The following is a 15,916-nucleotide window of genomic DNA, read 5'->3' on the forward strand; positions in this document are numbered from 1 at the left end:
GTTAGAGAGCAATACAGAACTTGTGTTTAGAATGAAAACAGAGGGTTCCCCCTGAAGTGATTTATAAGATTATGTAGGTGGGGTTGGCTTTTCGGGAAGGGAGAAGTCGTGCTGGCAGGGACTATCCTTTGGGTCTTGGGGAACCAGTTTCTACTGGATTCATGAAAATGATGCTTGGGAACTGTAGAGGACAGAGGCTCTTCCTCCGATCCTGTCTCTGAGTCATGGGAAGACCTCAGGCTGTTCCTGTGTATCATTCTCTTCACAGTCAAGTCAGCCCCACTTTCTGGAGGGCCAGAGAGAGAGACTAATGAAAAGGACTGTGTGGCTTTCAGCCGACTGGAATCATGCTGGCAGGCTGGGTTTTGGGTCTAATAACAAATGACAATGGTGTGTGTTAATGGAAGGGCTCACCTCAAAAAGGATCATTTGGGCCATTCTTCCAGAAGAGGACCATAGCTTTTTTTCTCTTATTTTCCCTGAACTAATATCTCGTCATCATATCAAATCCAACCAGAGCCAGGCCTTGCTCTTAATGGAGAATTTCATCTTTGGTGAGAGGCAAAGTCTATATGGTGAAGAAGAGCAGAGAGTTGAGACGCAATCTGAATTATTAGAAGGGAGGAAAGGGAAAGGGGAAGGAGCACAAAGGGAGCTGGGCCTGAAGAAAAGATGAGAAGTTCCAACAATTTCAGACTGACAGACCAGTGACTTCTGGGTTATGTGACTTGAGGTTTTGAGAAACCCTTGAGCCCCTTGAGATGCTACTGATCTGCTCGACAGAGAACATTTCACTCATGTTGCCACCCCACGAGTTTTGGTCACTGGCGTCTATTTGGCTTGAGGGATTGATTAATTTACTAGTCCTTGTATTAATCAGGGTTTTCCAGAGAAACAGAATTAATAGGGTGTGTATGTGTGTTTGTGTGTGTGTGAGGGGGCAGGGGTGGAGAGAGAGAGAGAGAGAGAGATTTTAAGGAATTAGCTCAAGAGATTTTAGGGACCGACAAGTCTGAAGGGCAGGCCAGCAGGCTGGAGACCCAGGGAAGAGCTGGCTTGCAGCTTGAGTCTGAAGGCAGACTGGAGGCAGAATTCCCTTTTCTTTGGGAGCCTCAGTCTTTTCTCTTAAGTCCTTTAACTGATTGGATGAGGCCCACCACATTATGGAGGGTAATCTGTCTTACTCAAAGTTTCCTGATTTAAATGTTAATCTCACCTAACAAATGCCTTCACAGCAACATCTAGATGATGTTTGACCAAATATCTGGGTACCATGGTCCAGCCAAGTTGACACATAAAATTAACAACCACGCTCCCCTACATGATATCTAACTGGATCCACTCAGAGAGTAACCTAGAATCCACAGAGTTATGGGTGGTTGATTGGTTTATAAACTGAGAGAAGACATTCTCCGAAGAGGCCTCAGTTGGGATCTGGCCTTCCATATGACCTCCTCATCAAACTCACCTTTCAGGAAAGGACATCTACAGATGTACCTTTGTCATCAAGTTCGACAGCCAAGCTCAGGTATTCCCGAGCAGATTTGTTAAATGTGAGATTCCTCCAGGAAATGCTAGGTCTACAGTCAGACATGGCTTGGATGCAACCCTAGACGACCTCTCCTGTTTCATTTCATGTACTGTGTGTGACTCTAACCAGAGGCTGTCAGACAACTGAGGAGGCAGCCTCCACATTTGCTGGAACCTATGTTGCTGGAAAGCTGGAGACCAAGATTTTAGGTTATGTGGTGAGGGACATGAAGGGAAGGAGAAAGCAATAATCGAGGGAGGAAAAACTTCCCTTCTACAAGTACTAATTCTAATCTTTCCTCCCCACATTGACCCTGTACTTGCTAAATCTTGCATTTGAAAAACCCCCATAAATTCGACTCTCTCTCAAGATCCAGTGCTAGGCGTTAGCGACATTAGCGTTAGCACGTTCATTCCATAGAGAGATGCAATCCTCTAGTCCCATGATTGCAGCAGCTGCTGCTTATCAGCTCTAGGCCCCCTAGACGGTACATGGGGCGACTCCTGCAAGTGTGCAAACAGGATTCCAGGGAGGATTCTGGGGTTCTCTGGTGACTTCTCCCTCAGCTTCATGCTTGGGCTCCAGCTCTAGCTAGCCTGTTTATTTACCTCTCAGTGTGCTTATTTGTGGTTAAAATATCCAGAAAGATGTCGAGGATGGCCAGCAGCTTTCTGTCACTGCAGGAGTGTGGAGTGCTGGGAGCAGACGGGCAGTAGGGCTGCGGCCACAGAGATGGTGACTCCTCATGAGCAGAGGTGACAGAGGGCGAGGAAGCAGAAAAGGCAAGGGGATGGGCTGCACCAGCGCTGTGGCCGCCCCACGCCGGAGGCGGGCCTCCCTGCCCCAGATGCCCTGTGGAAAGGCTGCTTGCCATGCGAGGAACAAGCAGCAAAAGCAGTGCGTTTCTAAGACAAGGGCAAGGGGCTGAGAAAAAATGATCAGGCAAGATTTTAGCTCTCAGGTGAGGGTGACTGGCTAAGACCTAGAAATGAGTGGGCAAACACGTGTCACCCTAACGGCTAACTCACATGTGGTGAGAGGTGCTTGGAACTCAGGGTCGAGCAGGACTGTCACCCCTGACTTCAGTCTTCTCAGGGACTCGAGAGGAATGTGATTTGATGTTGGCAGGTGGTTCAGCCAAGTCCTAAACATATATCTCATGTTCAGCACTGGCCCCTGGAAATCAGAACAGGACCAAGGTGACCTCGATGATAGGAGAACAATCTCAGACTATTTCCAAACCAGAGACTGACTGTCTCCCTCTCCCCTGTAGAGGAGGCCATGTCCTCTCAACTACTGGGGTTATTCTGCCTCTGGAGAAGTCCAACTCGCCTAGTTTTGTAACTTCTATGGTTCTGAAAGACTAGAGATTTTAGAGTTTTTATGTCATGTCACCCATTTGTTTAAAGGCAAATAAATTCCTACAGGGTCAAGCTTAAAGCCTGGGGCAGAGCACACTACTCACTTGTCAAGCAGGACCTAAGGCCTCAGCAACTTCACCCCTGCTCCTCGAGCTCCCACCACACTGCACTTCTCACCACTCCCAGAACAAGCTGGGCCTTTCCACGTGCTGTGCTGGCTCCTTCCACGCTCCCCACAAGGTGAACTCTACACAATCTTCATGGCCTACCTTGAGCATCACCCAGCTCTGTGCTCTTCCGGACTTTCCCCAGAACTTCAGTGCTCCCCATGGCCCAGGAGAATGTGCACTTCCGTCTTTACAATAAAGACTTATTTTATAATACTTAAATGGTTTGTCTCCCTCCTGTTTTCTAGTGTCTGCTTCAACCTTGCATTGCATTTGCAACCAAGTACATGCTCTGTACAACTATACAAATGTAGGTGAACGATGGCGAAGCACTGACATAGCTAACCGCCTCTTCTTAGAGTGAGTCTTCTGAGAGGAATTAGGTTGGTGTTTAGAATTTCAAGGGAAACAGTCGGTACCTGACACATTGAGGTGGTGATGTGTGCCCCGAGTGGGGCAGCCTGCCTCTCTAACCTGCTATTACAGGATTGCCAGCGGACTGTTCTGAAGATCTTCTATTGACTGTGAATAGTCAACCCAGGAGGGGAAAGTCCCTCTGCAGAGTTCTGCTGGCTAAATTCAACCCCACAACTATTTCTGTCTTAAGCAGGAATAGTTAATGCCATTAGAAATTAAGATAAAAAGAAAGAATCCTCTGTCTTTATAGACTAATAATTGAAACCTGCTTCAGAAGACCACCCATGGTTTCAGAGAAAGTGGTTTTGCTGGTTAAGTTTTCAAAATTTGAGTCTTTTGGAGAGGCTAATTTGAACGCAGCCATAAATCACACTACCTCAAATGCCACTTGTGGTTTATGAAAGGACCTGACCCTGGCCTGCTTAATCTCTATAGTAGAAACCTCGTGACCTCCCTCTGGCTGAAATGTGACATAACCAACATTACTGTGACCTGGTGACTTGATTCAGTATAATTACATCTCTAGAACCACATACCAGGTCTTACTGAAATTTCTTAGATATTATGGAAGATGGAAATTCTCAGACTGCTGTTTAGTTTCAAGATGACTGAACCATAAATTTAAGCTGTATTTACATACTTTATTGGGTGCCAAATACATTTTTAAAAAATCAGAGAATATTTTTTTCAAGTTAAAATGGGACAAATAGATAAATTCAGAATGACAGTAGCCAACTGCAAAGAGACCTTAATAATAGTGGTAATAATGAAACTATGTCAGTACTTTCAAACAGGGGACTGACTGTCCCCTGTTCTATGTGACTACAGAATACTTCAGACCTCCTGTTAGAACCTCATAAGCTTCGAGTTACTTTTCTCAGAGAGTTGTTGGTACTCATAAGCTCAGTCAGTCTGCACAGACACCAGAAAAGTCTAATGAGCCAAGGGGCTGGCGTGTAGATGGGGGTTGGGAGGGGGCAAGAGGCTAGTGAATGTCCTTCCCTCATGGAATCCAGTGTCATTTAACACCACAGACTAGCCAGTGCGAGAATACGGTGTCACTTTTAACCCCATTTTTTTTTTTCCAGGAATTTTCAAGTCCTCTCTTAAAATTGAATAATAGCTTTAAGAGCTTTACTGAGGGGAGAGAAGGGAAGGAAGCAAGGGATTGAGAAACAAAGAAGCTGGGAAGGAAAAAGAAACTCTTGCAGTGACCGGTGCTGCTGTGTGGAAGTTTCTTCCTTTCTTTAGTCCACTCCTCTGCAGGAGAACACCTTACTGACCTCCGAAAAGAATGAATATAAAACTTCTTTAGTTCTTTCCCTCTTTGTGCCATAAAATGAAGCAAAAAAAAAAAAAAGAGATCATAATAAAATCTTGATACCAAGGCTTCTCAAATATCTCAGAGCATTTTTCAATAGCTTGATATGCCTGAGAGATAGAACCAGGTCACTAGCAAGGATTTCAAGTCTCCCTCATAAAGCTGAGGGGCCACAGAGGGTTCTCCCAGAAGGATCAGAACTTAGTGATACCCGCACAGGGAGAGCAGGAGGGGAAAACGTATCCACACTCACACCAGCAATCATTTTCTCACTAGACATGTAAATAAGAATACCAGGTAACAATTTTATTCACAAATAAAAAAAGGTATTATAAAACTATTTGTATAAGAAAACGAAAATTTACAAATTTATAAATTCCAGTATGCAAAATAGTAATGTTGAACTCTAAAGTGATTCAAGCTGACTACCTTAAAGCAATGATGGATTTTTTTCCTTTTCATTTGTTTTTTTTTTTTACTAGCACAGACAATAGTGCTTAACCTAGGTAATAGCAACATTAACACTTCATCTAAAGTAGAAAGACCTATATTTGAAAAATATATTCCATATACAGAAAACTAGAAAACCCTTGGCTTTATGTGGTTGCTCTCCCAATCCTTGTCTCGTGCTTGTCGACGAGCTTCTGCAGCGGTCACCAGCCTGTTATTACCTGGTGGTGATTTCCTGGCATTGGCACTCTAGCAGCTGAGTTCATTTGAGTGCTGTCGGACATTCCAACAATGTGAAATGCAAATTGGATTTTTTTCTTAAGTGTTTACAAAAAGTGTAAAAACTTTACAAAAAACATCCCTGTATGTTTCTATAGTAGGTGGTGGTAAAACGTCTTCATCTTGATAAATATAACCCAGGATTTTTCAAATGCAGTATCAAATGAGATTGACTTTCAACACTAAGTATTTCTCTACTGATCAAAAGTGATCATTCAGGATTTTTGGCCAAAGTCTCATTCCCATTGATCTACTTTTCTCCAGCAAGTATTTGTCTTTGAAGTGAATGAGGGCTCTACATATGGAAAATGTATCCAGGTTACAAAGAGGAGCACACCACTGGCCTACTTTGATCATCTTCTGTCATAACAAAAATGATCAGGCTGCAAACAATGGCACACACATGTGAAGCACAGTGAAGCCACTTAAGGAAATGTGCATTTTCATAGACATTTTGTGGTCATATCCTAAATATTTTACATGAGTTTCCTAAAGGCAAGTCTCATAAGAGTTGGTGAGTACCCAAGTTTAAGAACCAACGGTTTAGGGCCGGCCCCGTGGCTTAGCGGTTAAGTGCGTGCGCTCCACTGCTAGCGGCCCGGGTTCGGATCCCGGGCAGGCACCGACGCACCGCTTCTCCGACCATGCTGAGGCCGCGTCCCACATACAGCAACTAGAAGGATGTGCAGCTATGACACAACTATCTACTGTGGCTTTGGGGGGAAAAAATAAAATAAATAAAATCTTTAAAAAAAAAAAAAAGAACCAACGGTTTATGCTAAAAAAAGGAAAAGAAAAAGTCAATCAGTTATGACTGGGCACTAGGTAGACACAAACGACTGTAGGTTACTATGAGACACTTTAATTTCCTATTGCAGTTATGTCAAGTGTTACGTAAAAAACACTGATTTGGGCAGGGCAATTCCAAAACAAAATACCTTAGTGTACGCTAACACAACGATGTTCCGAGGTCTGTTTCTTTTTTAAGTGCAAATGTGACAGAGCTAATGGTAATCAGTTAAAGGACAAAGGCCAGATCTGATCATGTAGGTTCAAATAGGAAAAAAATCAATTCCTCTCCAGGACATAAAGATTAAGAGCAAATGAGCTATCCAATACCTGGTTCGTGACTGAACTGGGGTCATTTTTGTCAGCTCTAGAGAGAACTCTGGTGCGTAAACACCAGGATGGAAAGGGATGGAGCATCTTCATAGAAGCACCACACTCTTAAATCCCCGCATCATGCGGCTAAGATAGGAGATTATGATGCTAACCAAGCTTACGAGATGGGAGGGAACACTATAATATCCTGGTCAAACTGCACTACAGCAATTACAGACTATTCACCTGAATGCCGCCTGCAAATCGTGCTTTTCCTTCTGGTTCTAGTATGCGGTGTTGTCTCATAAGACTACTTACCTGGTGTTATTTTTCAGTAGTAAGGGAACCTGATACATTGTAATTTCTAAAGCCTTTAATATAAGATACGATGCAAATAAAAGATCATTATTATAAATACCACTTTTCTATAATAGAGAAATTCTGGATGTTCTAAGCTCAGTCACAGGGACAGAAGTGACAAATGCTTCCATATCAACAGATTTTCACATGCTGATCTAGGATACGTGCATTAAGTGGTTTTCAACACAGGGTGATGGCCGGCCCTTTCCCAGCCACACTCCCCAACCCAGGCCTCTCAGCACCAGCTCCCACAGGTGTCCATGAGACAGGGGCTGAGGTCAGAAGTGTCGGTTCTGAAAAACACTTGTCTCCTCTGATTCCTAGTTAGGTCAGGTAACTTCATCGAATAAACCCAAGATTTAGGCAGGCAGTGTGAAGTCAATTCTAACCTCCTAAACTAATTAGTTAAGATGATGAAAAAGTGACCACCAAACAGAAACATTCATTTTTGAAACCATTTTACATAAAAACTAAGGTAAGTAATCTGACATTGACTTTCAGTAGGATAATTGGCCATATGAAATTATTTCTGGAAATAAAATGTAAATGAAAATTTATACTCTGGGTCTTCAGTCTTGCAAAACCACATTCACCATAAAAAGAAGAAAGAATGCATTTCTGTTTCTCGTTATATACCCATAATCTCGTAGACTGCAAACTTGACCCATCACTCTTTGAAGTCACGCTTGCAGCATAGAAGCTTCTTGTTTAGGAAAGACGCGAAGTATCATGAGTGCCTGGAGTCTTGTTATTTCTTGAGGTTTCAGCTTACAGCTGGTCTGGCTCAGAAGCAACTGGTTGAAAGGCTTAAAATGCCATCAGTTCAGTTCAGATTTATTTTTTCTCCCAGAAGCCATGCAAGGTCCAGACTGTGCTCAGTCCATAGGCCCAAGCAGAGGAGTGGGTGCCCTTTGGTTTCCATACGCGCGCTTCTGTTGCAGAAAGAAGCAAGTCCTTTAAGCTTCCTAAAACAGCAACAAAAGGAAAGCTTCAAACACAGTATCTCATAAATTAAAGCTGCTAAACTGTCACTGTAAAAAATTATGGCACCTGACTGTTACTAGTACACGTGAATTTAACAGCATATGGACAAGAAGCTCGTTAATGGTGTTCACATATCCAGGTACCCACGCATTCTGAGAATAAAGGTTTCATAACAACTCCTAGACACTCAATATTTGCAAATAGAACTTAAAAGATGATAATGTAACCCACAGCAAACAAAAGGCACTACAAAACGCTTCTTTTGCTGATTTTCAACCTCCTCCAAACATTTGAAGCTTGTTTCTGTGCTGCACTCCTTGAAAACATTTGTAGGTGAAGATCTTAGAATCTTTTAGTCTCTTCTTTAAAAGAACAGAGATAACGAATGAATAGCACCCACCGTTCCTTTTTTTGTGTGCGTGTGTGAGGAAGATTAGCCCTGAGCTAACATCTGTTGCCAATCCTCCTCTTTTTGCTGAGGAAGACTCGCCCTGAGCTAACATCTGTGCCCATCTTCCTCTACTTTATATGGGACGCCGCCACAGCATGGCTTGACAAGCTGTGCGTTGGTGCGTGCCCAGGATCCGAACCTGCGAACCCCGGGCCGCCGAAATGGAGCATGCACACTTAACTGCTATGCCACCAGGCCGGCTCCTAGCCCCTGCCATTCTTTTTTTTTGATGAGGAAATCTGGCCCTGAGCTAACATCTCTTGCCAATCCTCCTCTTTTTGCTGAGGAAGATTGGCCCTGAGCTAACATCTGTGCCCATCTTCCTCCATTTTTGTATGTGGGACGCTGCCACAGCATGGCTTGATGAGCGGTGCATTGGTCCACGCCTGGGATTTGAACCTGCGAACCCCGGGCCACTGAAGCGGAGTGCACGAACTTAACCACTATGCCACTGGGCTGGCCCCCAGCACCTGCCATTCTTAATCTTCGAATTTAAATCTTATGTTAAACTACTGGAGAAAGTTTAGAAATAGTTTGGGAATGAGATTTCTCTTATAATGATCTCCCAGAATACTCCTACTCTTCACAGGACAATGTCCTCAGCAAAGTGCAGCCGGTAGATGTGTCCTTTACACAGACGGGCAGCAGCCTCCTTCAGGAGGGGACAGGGCATTGACCAATTGTAAGTGAGCAAAACCCTCACTCATGCAGGAACTTCCAATAACTTATTTACTGCTAATTTGGCATTGGTGACATATCAGATAAGTTTATGGGAAAAATTTTTTTCCCTAGGTCTAAGGAGATTATCTGGAAATAGAAGCTTCTGAAGTACTCTCAATGAGAGAGTTTTATCAAATATGTTGATCAACTGATATAATAATAACCACATCAACCCTACTGGGGGAGGCAAATTATACTCATTTTGCCGATAAGGAAAAAATAGAGATTATTAATACACTGAGAAACTAGAACACGGGTCATCTCATATCTTTTCTACCATCTCTTCCATTATTTCATGTTGACATTTAAAATGTTGGTTAAAAAACACCACCAAAAAAAGCTTTTCCTGTAAGTAAACAGGCTGGCTTCATTCTTCCAAATATCTTAACAAATGATGCCCCAAACATCTTAGTTCTGTTCCCTTCTGGGGAGGTGTGTATAGGGAAAATTTGATTAAAATTGAGCCATACAGACTAAAGAAGGTTCTCACACCTATTTGCTTTATCCTGAACCATAACTATCATTATCAGATCCTAGGTGGTCTTAAATCAGCCACAAGAAAACTACTGAGTAAAAATACAGTTTTTGGAAACAAATGCATTATGCATTAGAAATCTGAGCCTCACACCAAGTAAGACAAAAATAGCACTAAGCATTTCACAATGTATACGTGTGTCAAATCATCACATTGTACACCTTTAACTTACACAACGTTATACGTCAATTATATCTCAATAAAACTGGAAAAAAAAGGGAATAGAGGTTAAAAAACTGAAAATACAAGTGAATGCCTGGGTACGAAATTAAAGCTTCATTGAAAATAAAATAGATATAAATCACTTAAAACAAAGGAGGGCTATTACGGCTATTGCTGCCCTTATACATCTCCCAAACTGAAATACAATGCTTTCCAGAGGTCTGAATGAGCCCAGGCCAGGGAGCCAAGCTAACTACATTCGAACTTGAGGAACAGAAGTCCTTGACTTTGGTTCAGAATAGTAAGCTGCTGAAATCAAATTCTTTATGAGAAGTCAGTATGTTCTCTACCTTGGAGCATTCGCCTGTTAGGGAGAAGTCTGAAATACTTTTTGGAATCTAATGGACTGAAAAAACACCACCATTCCAGTTAGATACATGGCCGACCCTTGAAATCAAGAAGAGGGTCATCTCCCAAGGATGTGCAGCCGTGGCCACCTCCTATGTTCTTTTGAAGATTAAAGTGCATTCACTCAATTTCACACATTTAGTGAATGCAACTGAAGAGAAAGTGCTTTTCAGAATCTGGAAAAGATTATCTCTTAAAATGGGCTCAAAATATTATTTGCTGCTTTTAATTATAGGGAGAAGATCAAAATGATTTACATTTTAACAATTCCTTTCCTGAATTCAGAATGTTTTATTTAGATTTACCAAAATTATCTAATAATTATGAGATAACATCTTGGCAAGCTAACAAAAACCTTTCATTAATAAATTACATTGTGCAACCTGAATATAACATTTTCTCATTCATTTTATATGTATTATAACTTTCCATAATAATTTCAGTTGGAAGTATATTTATTAGCTCATAATTACCTTGACAACTGTCTTTGAAAAGGAATTAATGTCATTATACACCAATCTTATATACTAAACTATTTTACATTCTAAAATTTCACATTCATATAGCTGTAACCCCACCTCCACCTCACCAACAACATAAGCAGAAAAAGGTAGAGAATGAGTTCGTTCTGATATGATTTGGTATCAAGATGTTTCATTCCCCAGTCTCAGAATTTACATCACAAAAATGGGGACAAGCTACAAAATTAAAATGAGTGGTAACTCCATCTTCTGACAACACTCTGAAAAACCACAGTCAGCCAGTGGTAGCACAATCATTCTAGTTGCTCGACTTTCCCCTAACAGCAGATGTACAGAAAGATATAGTAGGCATTTATGAAGGCAACACAAGCAAGTTTATCATCAAAACCATTGACTTCAGCATCTTGGAATGAAAATGTGATTCGGATCTAATTTTCAGAGTCCTACGACTTTGATCTTAGAGTGCCTGGCAAGGACCCAATGGGGACGATGGGATTAGTTGCTGAAGGGGCTGGGGTCCCCCCGTCCTCTCACCTGTCCTCAGGGCCTGTTACCAGCTTCGTTCTCAGGCCCGAAGCTCTGTGGACCACACGGTCCAATCCTAAGACCTACATTCAACTAGGCTAACTCTTAAGTCTTATAATTATCATGAAAGTTATAACAATTATGGGATGACTCAAAAGAACAAGGTCAGGGAGCAGTCTTTCCCAGCTTCCGAGGGATGGATTCTATGTCTAATTTCTTTGTTTTTCCTCCCTTCACTTATCTCTTCTTCATTTCCTTTATTTTGAGGAAACCGACATTTTTTTTTCTTCCAAAGCCAAGAAATGTTTTCTGTATAGAATTCCCCGTAAATTCTCTATAGAATTTTCTTGTAGTTAAAAAAAATGCACTGCCGGGGCCGGCCCTGTGGCGTAGCGGTTAAGTGCGTGCGCTCCGCTGCTGGTGGCCCGGGTTCGGATCCCAGGCGCGCGCCAACTTACTGCTTGTCAGGCCATGCTGTGGGGGCGTCCCATATAAAGCAGAGCAAGATGGGCACGGATGTTAGCCCAGGGACAATCTTCCTCAGCAAAAAGAGGAGGACTGGCATGGATGTTAGCTTAGGGCTGATCTTCCTCACAAAAAAAAAAAAGGAAAACAAAGCACTGCCAATATAGATCAATATATAACTTATGCACTGTTCTTAAAAAGAACACAGCTCCATCCAAACTTTGACTTCAGACTATTTCTGATATAATTAGACAAGGATACAACACTCATGGAAATGCAGGTCCACTCAGGAGCACATGCAGCATGTCTCGGAGTGCTTCCCTAGGACCCAGGTCCCTGATTTGGGGCAGGGAGGGACAAGCTGTGAGAGCAAAACGCTGTCTGCGCAGGGCAGGCGCCTGTGGGGCTGGGAACCTCGCTGTTGCTGTGACTCTGCCCTTTTATACTCAAGGCTGGCATCATTCTTCCAGAAGAATGTATACCAACAATATATGTGCCTACATTAAGAAAACAGGTATAAATATTAAGTCAAATTCAGCAAAGACCACATCCTTGCCTGGAGGAGAGTGCAGGGCCAGCACCCAGGCATCCCTGGTGCGTCTCCGCCTCCCGCCTGGCAGCATGCCAGAAAGCCCCCTCCCCCGGCATCACCACCTCCTCCAAACCTGGTTTTAAACCCTTCTATCTAGAAGGTTCTTATGCTGCATTTGGTCCCAGATCACAACTGACAATCAATTTCCAACCAAAATGATCAACAAGTCCAAGCCGAGCGATCTAGAAAACAATAGTGAAGGAGCGAGGAGGGAGAGGAGTGGCTTCAGGACCCCAAACTTCTCGTTAACTTGAGAGGGAATTAAGCGTGTTTAAGTATTGGGCATAAGACTATCACGGGAAAATGACAGTGAGGAACTGTTTACAACAGGCTCCCATGATGACCCATCTCTCTCAGTCAGGAACAGAGCCAGGGGTGTGCTAAATCCATAGCTGGATTACTAAGAAGAATAAAAGAATGCAGCTGCCCTTTACGGCCTGACAGATTAGCTGTTAGCTAAAAAAAATACTCCTGAAATTTAATTTAAAATACATTCTCCTATAACATACAAGATGTTATGAAAGATGGAAAAACCTTCTCATCAGCCTCCCCACATTTTTTTTTTTTTTTTTTTTTGCTGAGGAAGATTAGCCCTGAGCTAACATCTGTGCCAGTCTTCCTCTACTTTATATGTGGGTCACTGCCACAGCGTGGCTGATGAGTGGTGTAGGTGTGCACCCAGGATCCGAACCCGTGAACCTGGGCCGCCAAACCGGAGCATGCTGAACTTAACCACTACACCACGGGGCCAGCCCCAGCTTCACCCACATTCTTGGTGGGACTGAGTTCGATTTCCTCTGGTCTTCCATAGGTCCATGCTATGTCCATTCTGAAACCAGTCTTTGTCTTACCTGGAGGGACGTCTGAGTGGTTAGGTTAATGATGTCGCCACTCTCTTGATCTAGCTGGCTTCTAGAAGTTAGTGTATCCTGGGTTAGCACTGGCTTTGTCAGTGAGTTGTTATGTCTAGATAAATCAGTAGTTGCTGCAAAGTTTTCATAATGAGCTTGAACTGGAACAGCTCCACCAGCCACATTCTGACTACTGTTTGAATCCAAGGATGACGAGCTTTCATTTTCTGGAGTGAGAGAATGAATATCTTCTCCAGCGAGTTCAGGATAAGAGTCACAAAAAGAGATGTTGTCACCACAAATGGGATTTTGCATCAGAGGCCAGGCATCTGAAAACTCGCCACAGATAGATCCGAAGAAAGTCGGCATTGTCTCTCCCACAGGACCTGCATTTCTGAACACATGTTCAAAAGATCTTCACGTATTCCATGGGGAGGAAAAACAAGACTACAAAGCAACATCCCAGCTATACTTTTAAGTTTTCTAGATGAAATAGCAGTTTATTAAATCAGAATTCTAGTGCTTCCTTTGTTATAAACTTCAAAACTATAAGTTAAATTATTCCATTTACTTTGAAACTGAATTTTTACACCTACTTCTAATCAATATAGTTATACTTAATCCAGTCTAAAACATGCAGTTTCCTGGGTCTTAACTGAGTTCCTCTGACTGATGTTCTAAAATTCTGTGAATATACAACATGTTAAAAAGTACTTACAGATGACAGAAGTGTCATAAATCATGAATAAGACAAAAATAAAACTAATAAAGCGTAAAGTATAAAAAATGTTGCATTGGATGTCAGTAACCCTGAGAGACTTACCTAATTCTTGCCAAAGATTTGTTCTCCTCCAATGTCCAGAATGTCATTAATAATATTAAAAAGTGATGTTCCCATAGTTTCACATGAAAATTGGTAAATTAGTAGAATGCATATTTGCACAAGGGAATATGAAATTATATTGATTAAAAATACCCCGTTACCTCTCCTGAAGAGTAGCCTTGGAATGCACTCTACAACCAAGAGTCGCCCGGTTGATGCTGCAGGCCTCATCACAGCACAAGGATGGAATCAAGTGGACAGGCCCTAGGAAAGCCAGCAGAGGTGTGAAGCACAATGCTTTTTCCTGGGAATTTTCTCTTTAATACCAGTTCAACATTGCTCTTGAAAATTTAGCTATTCCCCTTTGGGGACTTTTTAGGAAAAGCAGTATGAAGTTTAATTTTTTCTCTTTTTTGTTATCTTAAAAAAATGATGAACCACTTATACGAAGTACCTAGTGGAGTTAAATTCACAGAGACAGAAAGTTGGATGGTTGTTGCCAGGGGCTGGGGGAAGGAGAGCATGAATACAGAGTTTCAGATTGGGATGATGAAAAGGTTCTGGAGATGGATAGTGGTGATGGATGCACAACAATTTGAAGGTACTTAATACCACTGAACTGCACACTTAAAAATGGTTAAAGGGCTGGCCCAGTGGTATAGTGGTTTAGTTCACATGCTCTGCTTTGGCGGCCCGGGGTTTGTGGGTTTGCATTTCAGGTGCAGACCTACACACCGCTCATCAAGTCACGCTGTGACGGCATCCCTTATACAAAGTGGAGGAAGACTGGCACGGATGTTAGCTCAAGGCGAATCTTACTCAAGCAAAAAGAGGAAGATTGGTAACAGATGTTAGCCCAGGGCCAATCTTCCTCAGTAAAAAGAGGAGGATTGGCAACAGATGTTAGCTCAGGTCAATCTTCCTCACCAAAAAAAAAAAAAAAAAAAAAAAGGGTAAAATGGTAAATTTCATGTTATGTATATTTTACCACAAAAAAAATAATGTTGAAGGTAATAATACGATCTGTGAAAGGACATGTGAAATGAGACTCATGTACTGATAATGACAGTAGAAAGAGTACAACATTCTGCTGAGTGGTCCAGCAATATAGAACAAGAACATAAAAATGTTCAAACCCTTTAATTCAATACACACGCACTTTCTTTTTTTTTTTTTTACTGCTAGGAATGTAACTTAAGGAATAACTAGATATGTGCACACAGCTTTACAAACCATTCTGTTCACTGAAGCAGTATATATTTTTGACTACAAAGATAATACAGTTTATTGAAGAAAAACTTTAAAAATAAAGAGAGATTAGATAAGAAATTTAAAAATAAATCTTCCCCAATCCTATAAACTGGAAAGAAACATTGTCAACATTTGGTGAACAGCCTTCCAGACTTCTCTCTCTTTATATATATATATACATACACATATAGCTCTGATTTTATGAAAACCATAAACATACTAAAGCAGACAAATACAAAGACCCACATATAAAGAGGGAGAAAAAGACTTGAAGAAATTATATATTTACATATACATATATATGTTTGCGTGTATCCAGACTTTCATGAGGATTATCCCTTTACTTTTATACACAAGAAAAAATATTATGAAACTAATATTTCCCTTTTTAAAAATGAATGTTAAATATTGAGATGCAATTGCAAACCAGGGTTAAGTAGGATGGACACCCAGCACACCTTTATCCAAATCTCTCTCAAAGCAGGCCCCCATCTTGTCCTGAGTATCTATTACTATGAACATGGGGACTCACCTGGATCCACTGCCAATTAACTCAACAAACATGTGTCATGCTCACTGCAGAATTTTTCAAAATTATTTAAAAGCAAAAGGCACTGCCACTCCTTGTAGAAATGGCTGGTTCTAGGGCTCAAGGAGGGAACGTACAAGATGAGCCTGGA

At 41.8% G+C, this 15,916-nt stretch overlaps 1 protein-coding gene across 7 annotated transcripts in view; it reads right to left on the bottom strand.

Annotated features, from left to right (window-relative positions):
- Positions 1 to 5,082: 5,082 nt before the first annotated feature.
- TNFRSF19 (TNF receptor superfamily member 19) overlaps positions 5,083 to 15,916 on the bottom strand; it is a 98,106-nt gene continuing 87,272 nt past the window's right edge. For 6 of the 7 annotated variants that reach the window (XM_087436304.1, XM_087436300.1, XM_004435261.3 and 3 more), the window contains 3 exons: positions 14,147 to 14,249; positions 13,163 to 13,556; positions 7,812 to 7,952 (listed from right to left, as the gene is read on the bottom strand). In XM_087436304.1, the coding sequence (XP_087292430.1) occupies positions 7,944 to 7,952; positions 13,163 to 13,556; positions 14,147 to 14,249 (506 nt within the window). In that variant the 3' untranslated portion in view covers positions 7,812 to 7,943. Of the gene's footprint in view, positions 7,953 to 13,162; positions 13,557 to 14,146; positions 14,250 to 15,916 lie in introns of all 7 variants that reach the window. The other variant, XM_087436305.1, reaches the window with a different exon arrangement.

Source organism: Ceratotherium simum, chromosome 10 (assembly GCF_057802395.1).
Source record: "Ceratotherium simum simum isolate JZ-2026a chromosome 10, ASM5780239v1, whole genome shotgun sequence".
Lineage (NCBI taxonomy): Eukaryota > Metazoa > Chordata > Mammalia > Perissodactyla > Rhinocerotidae > Ceratotherium > Ceratotherium simum.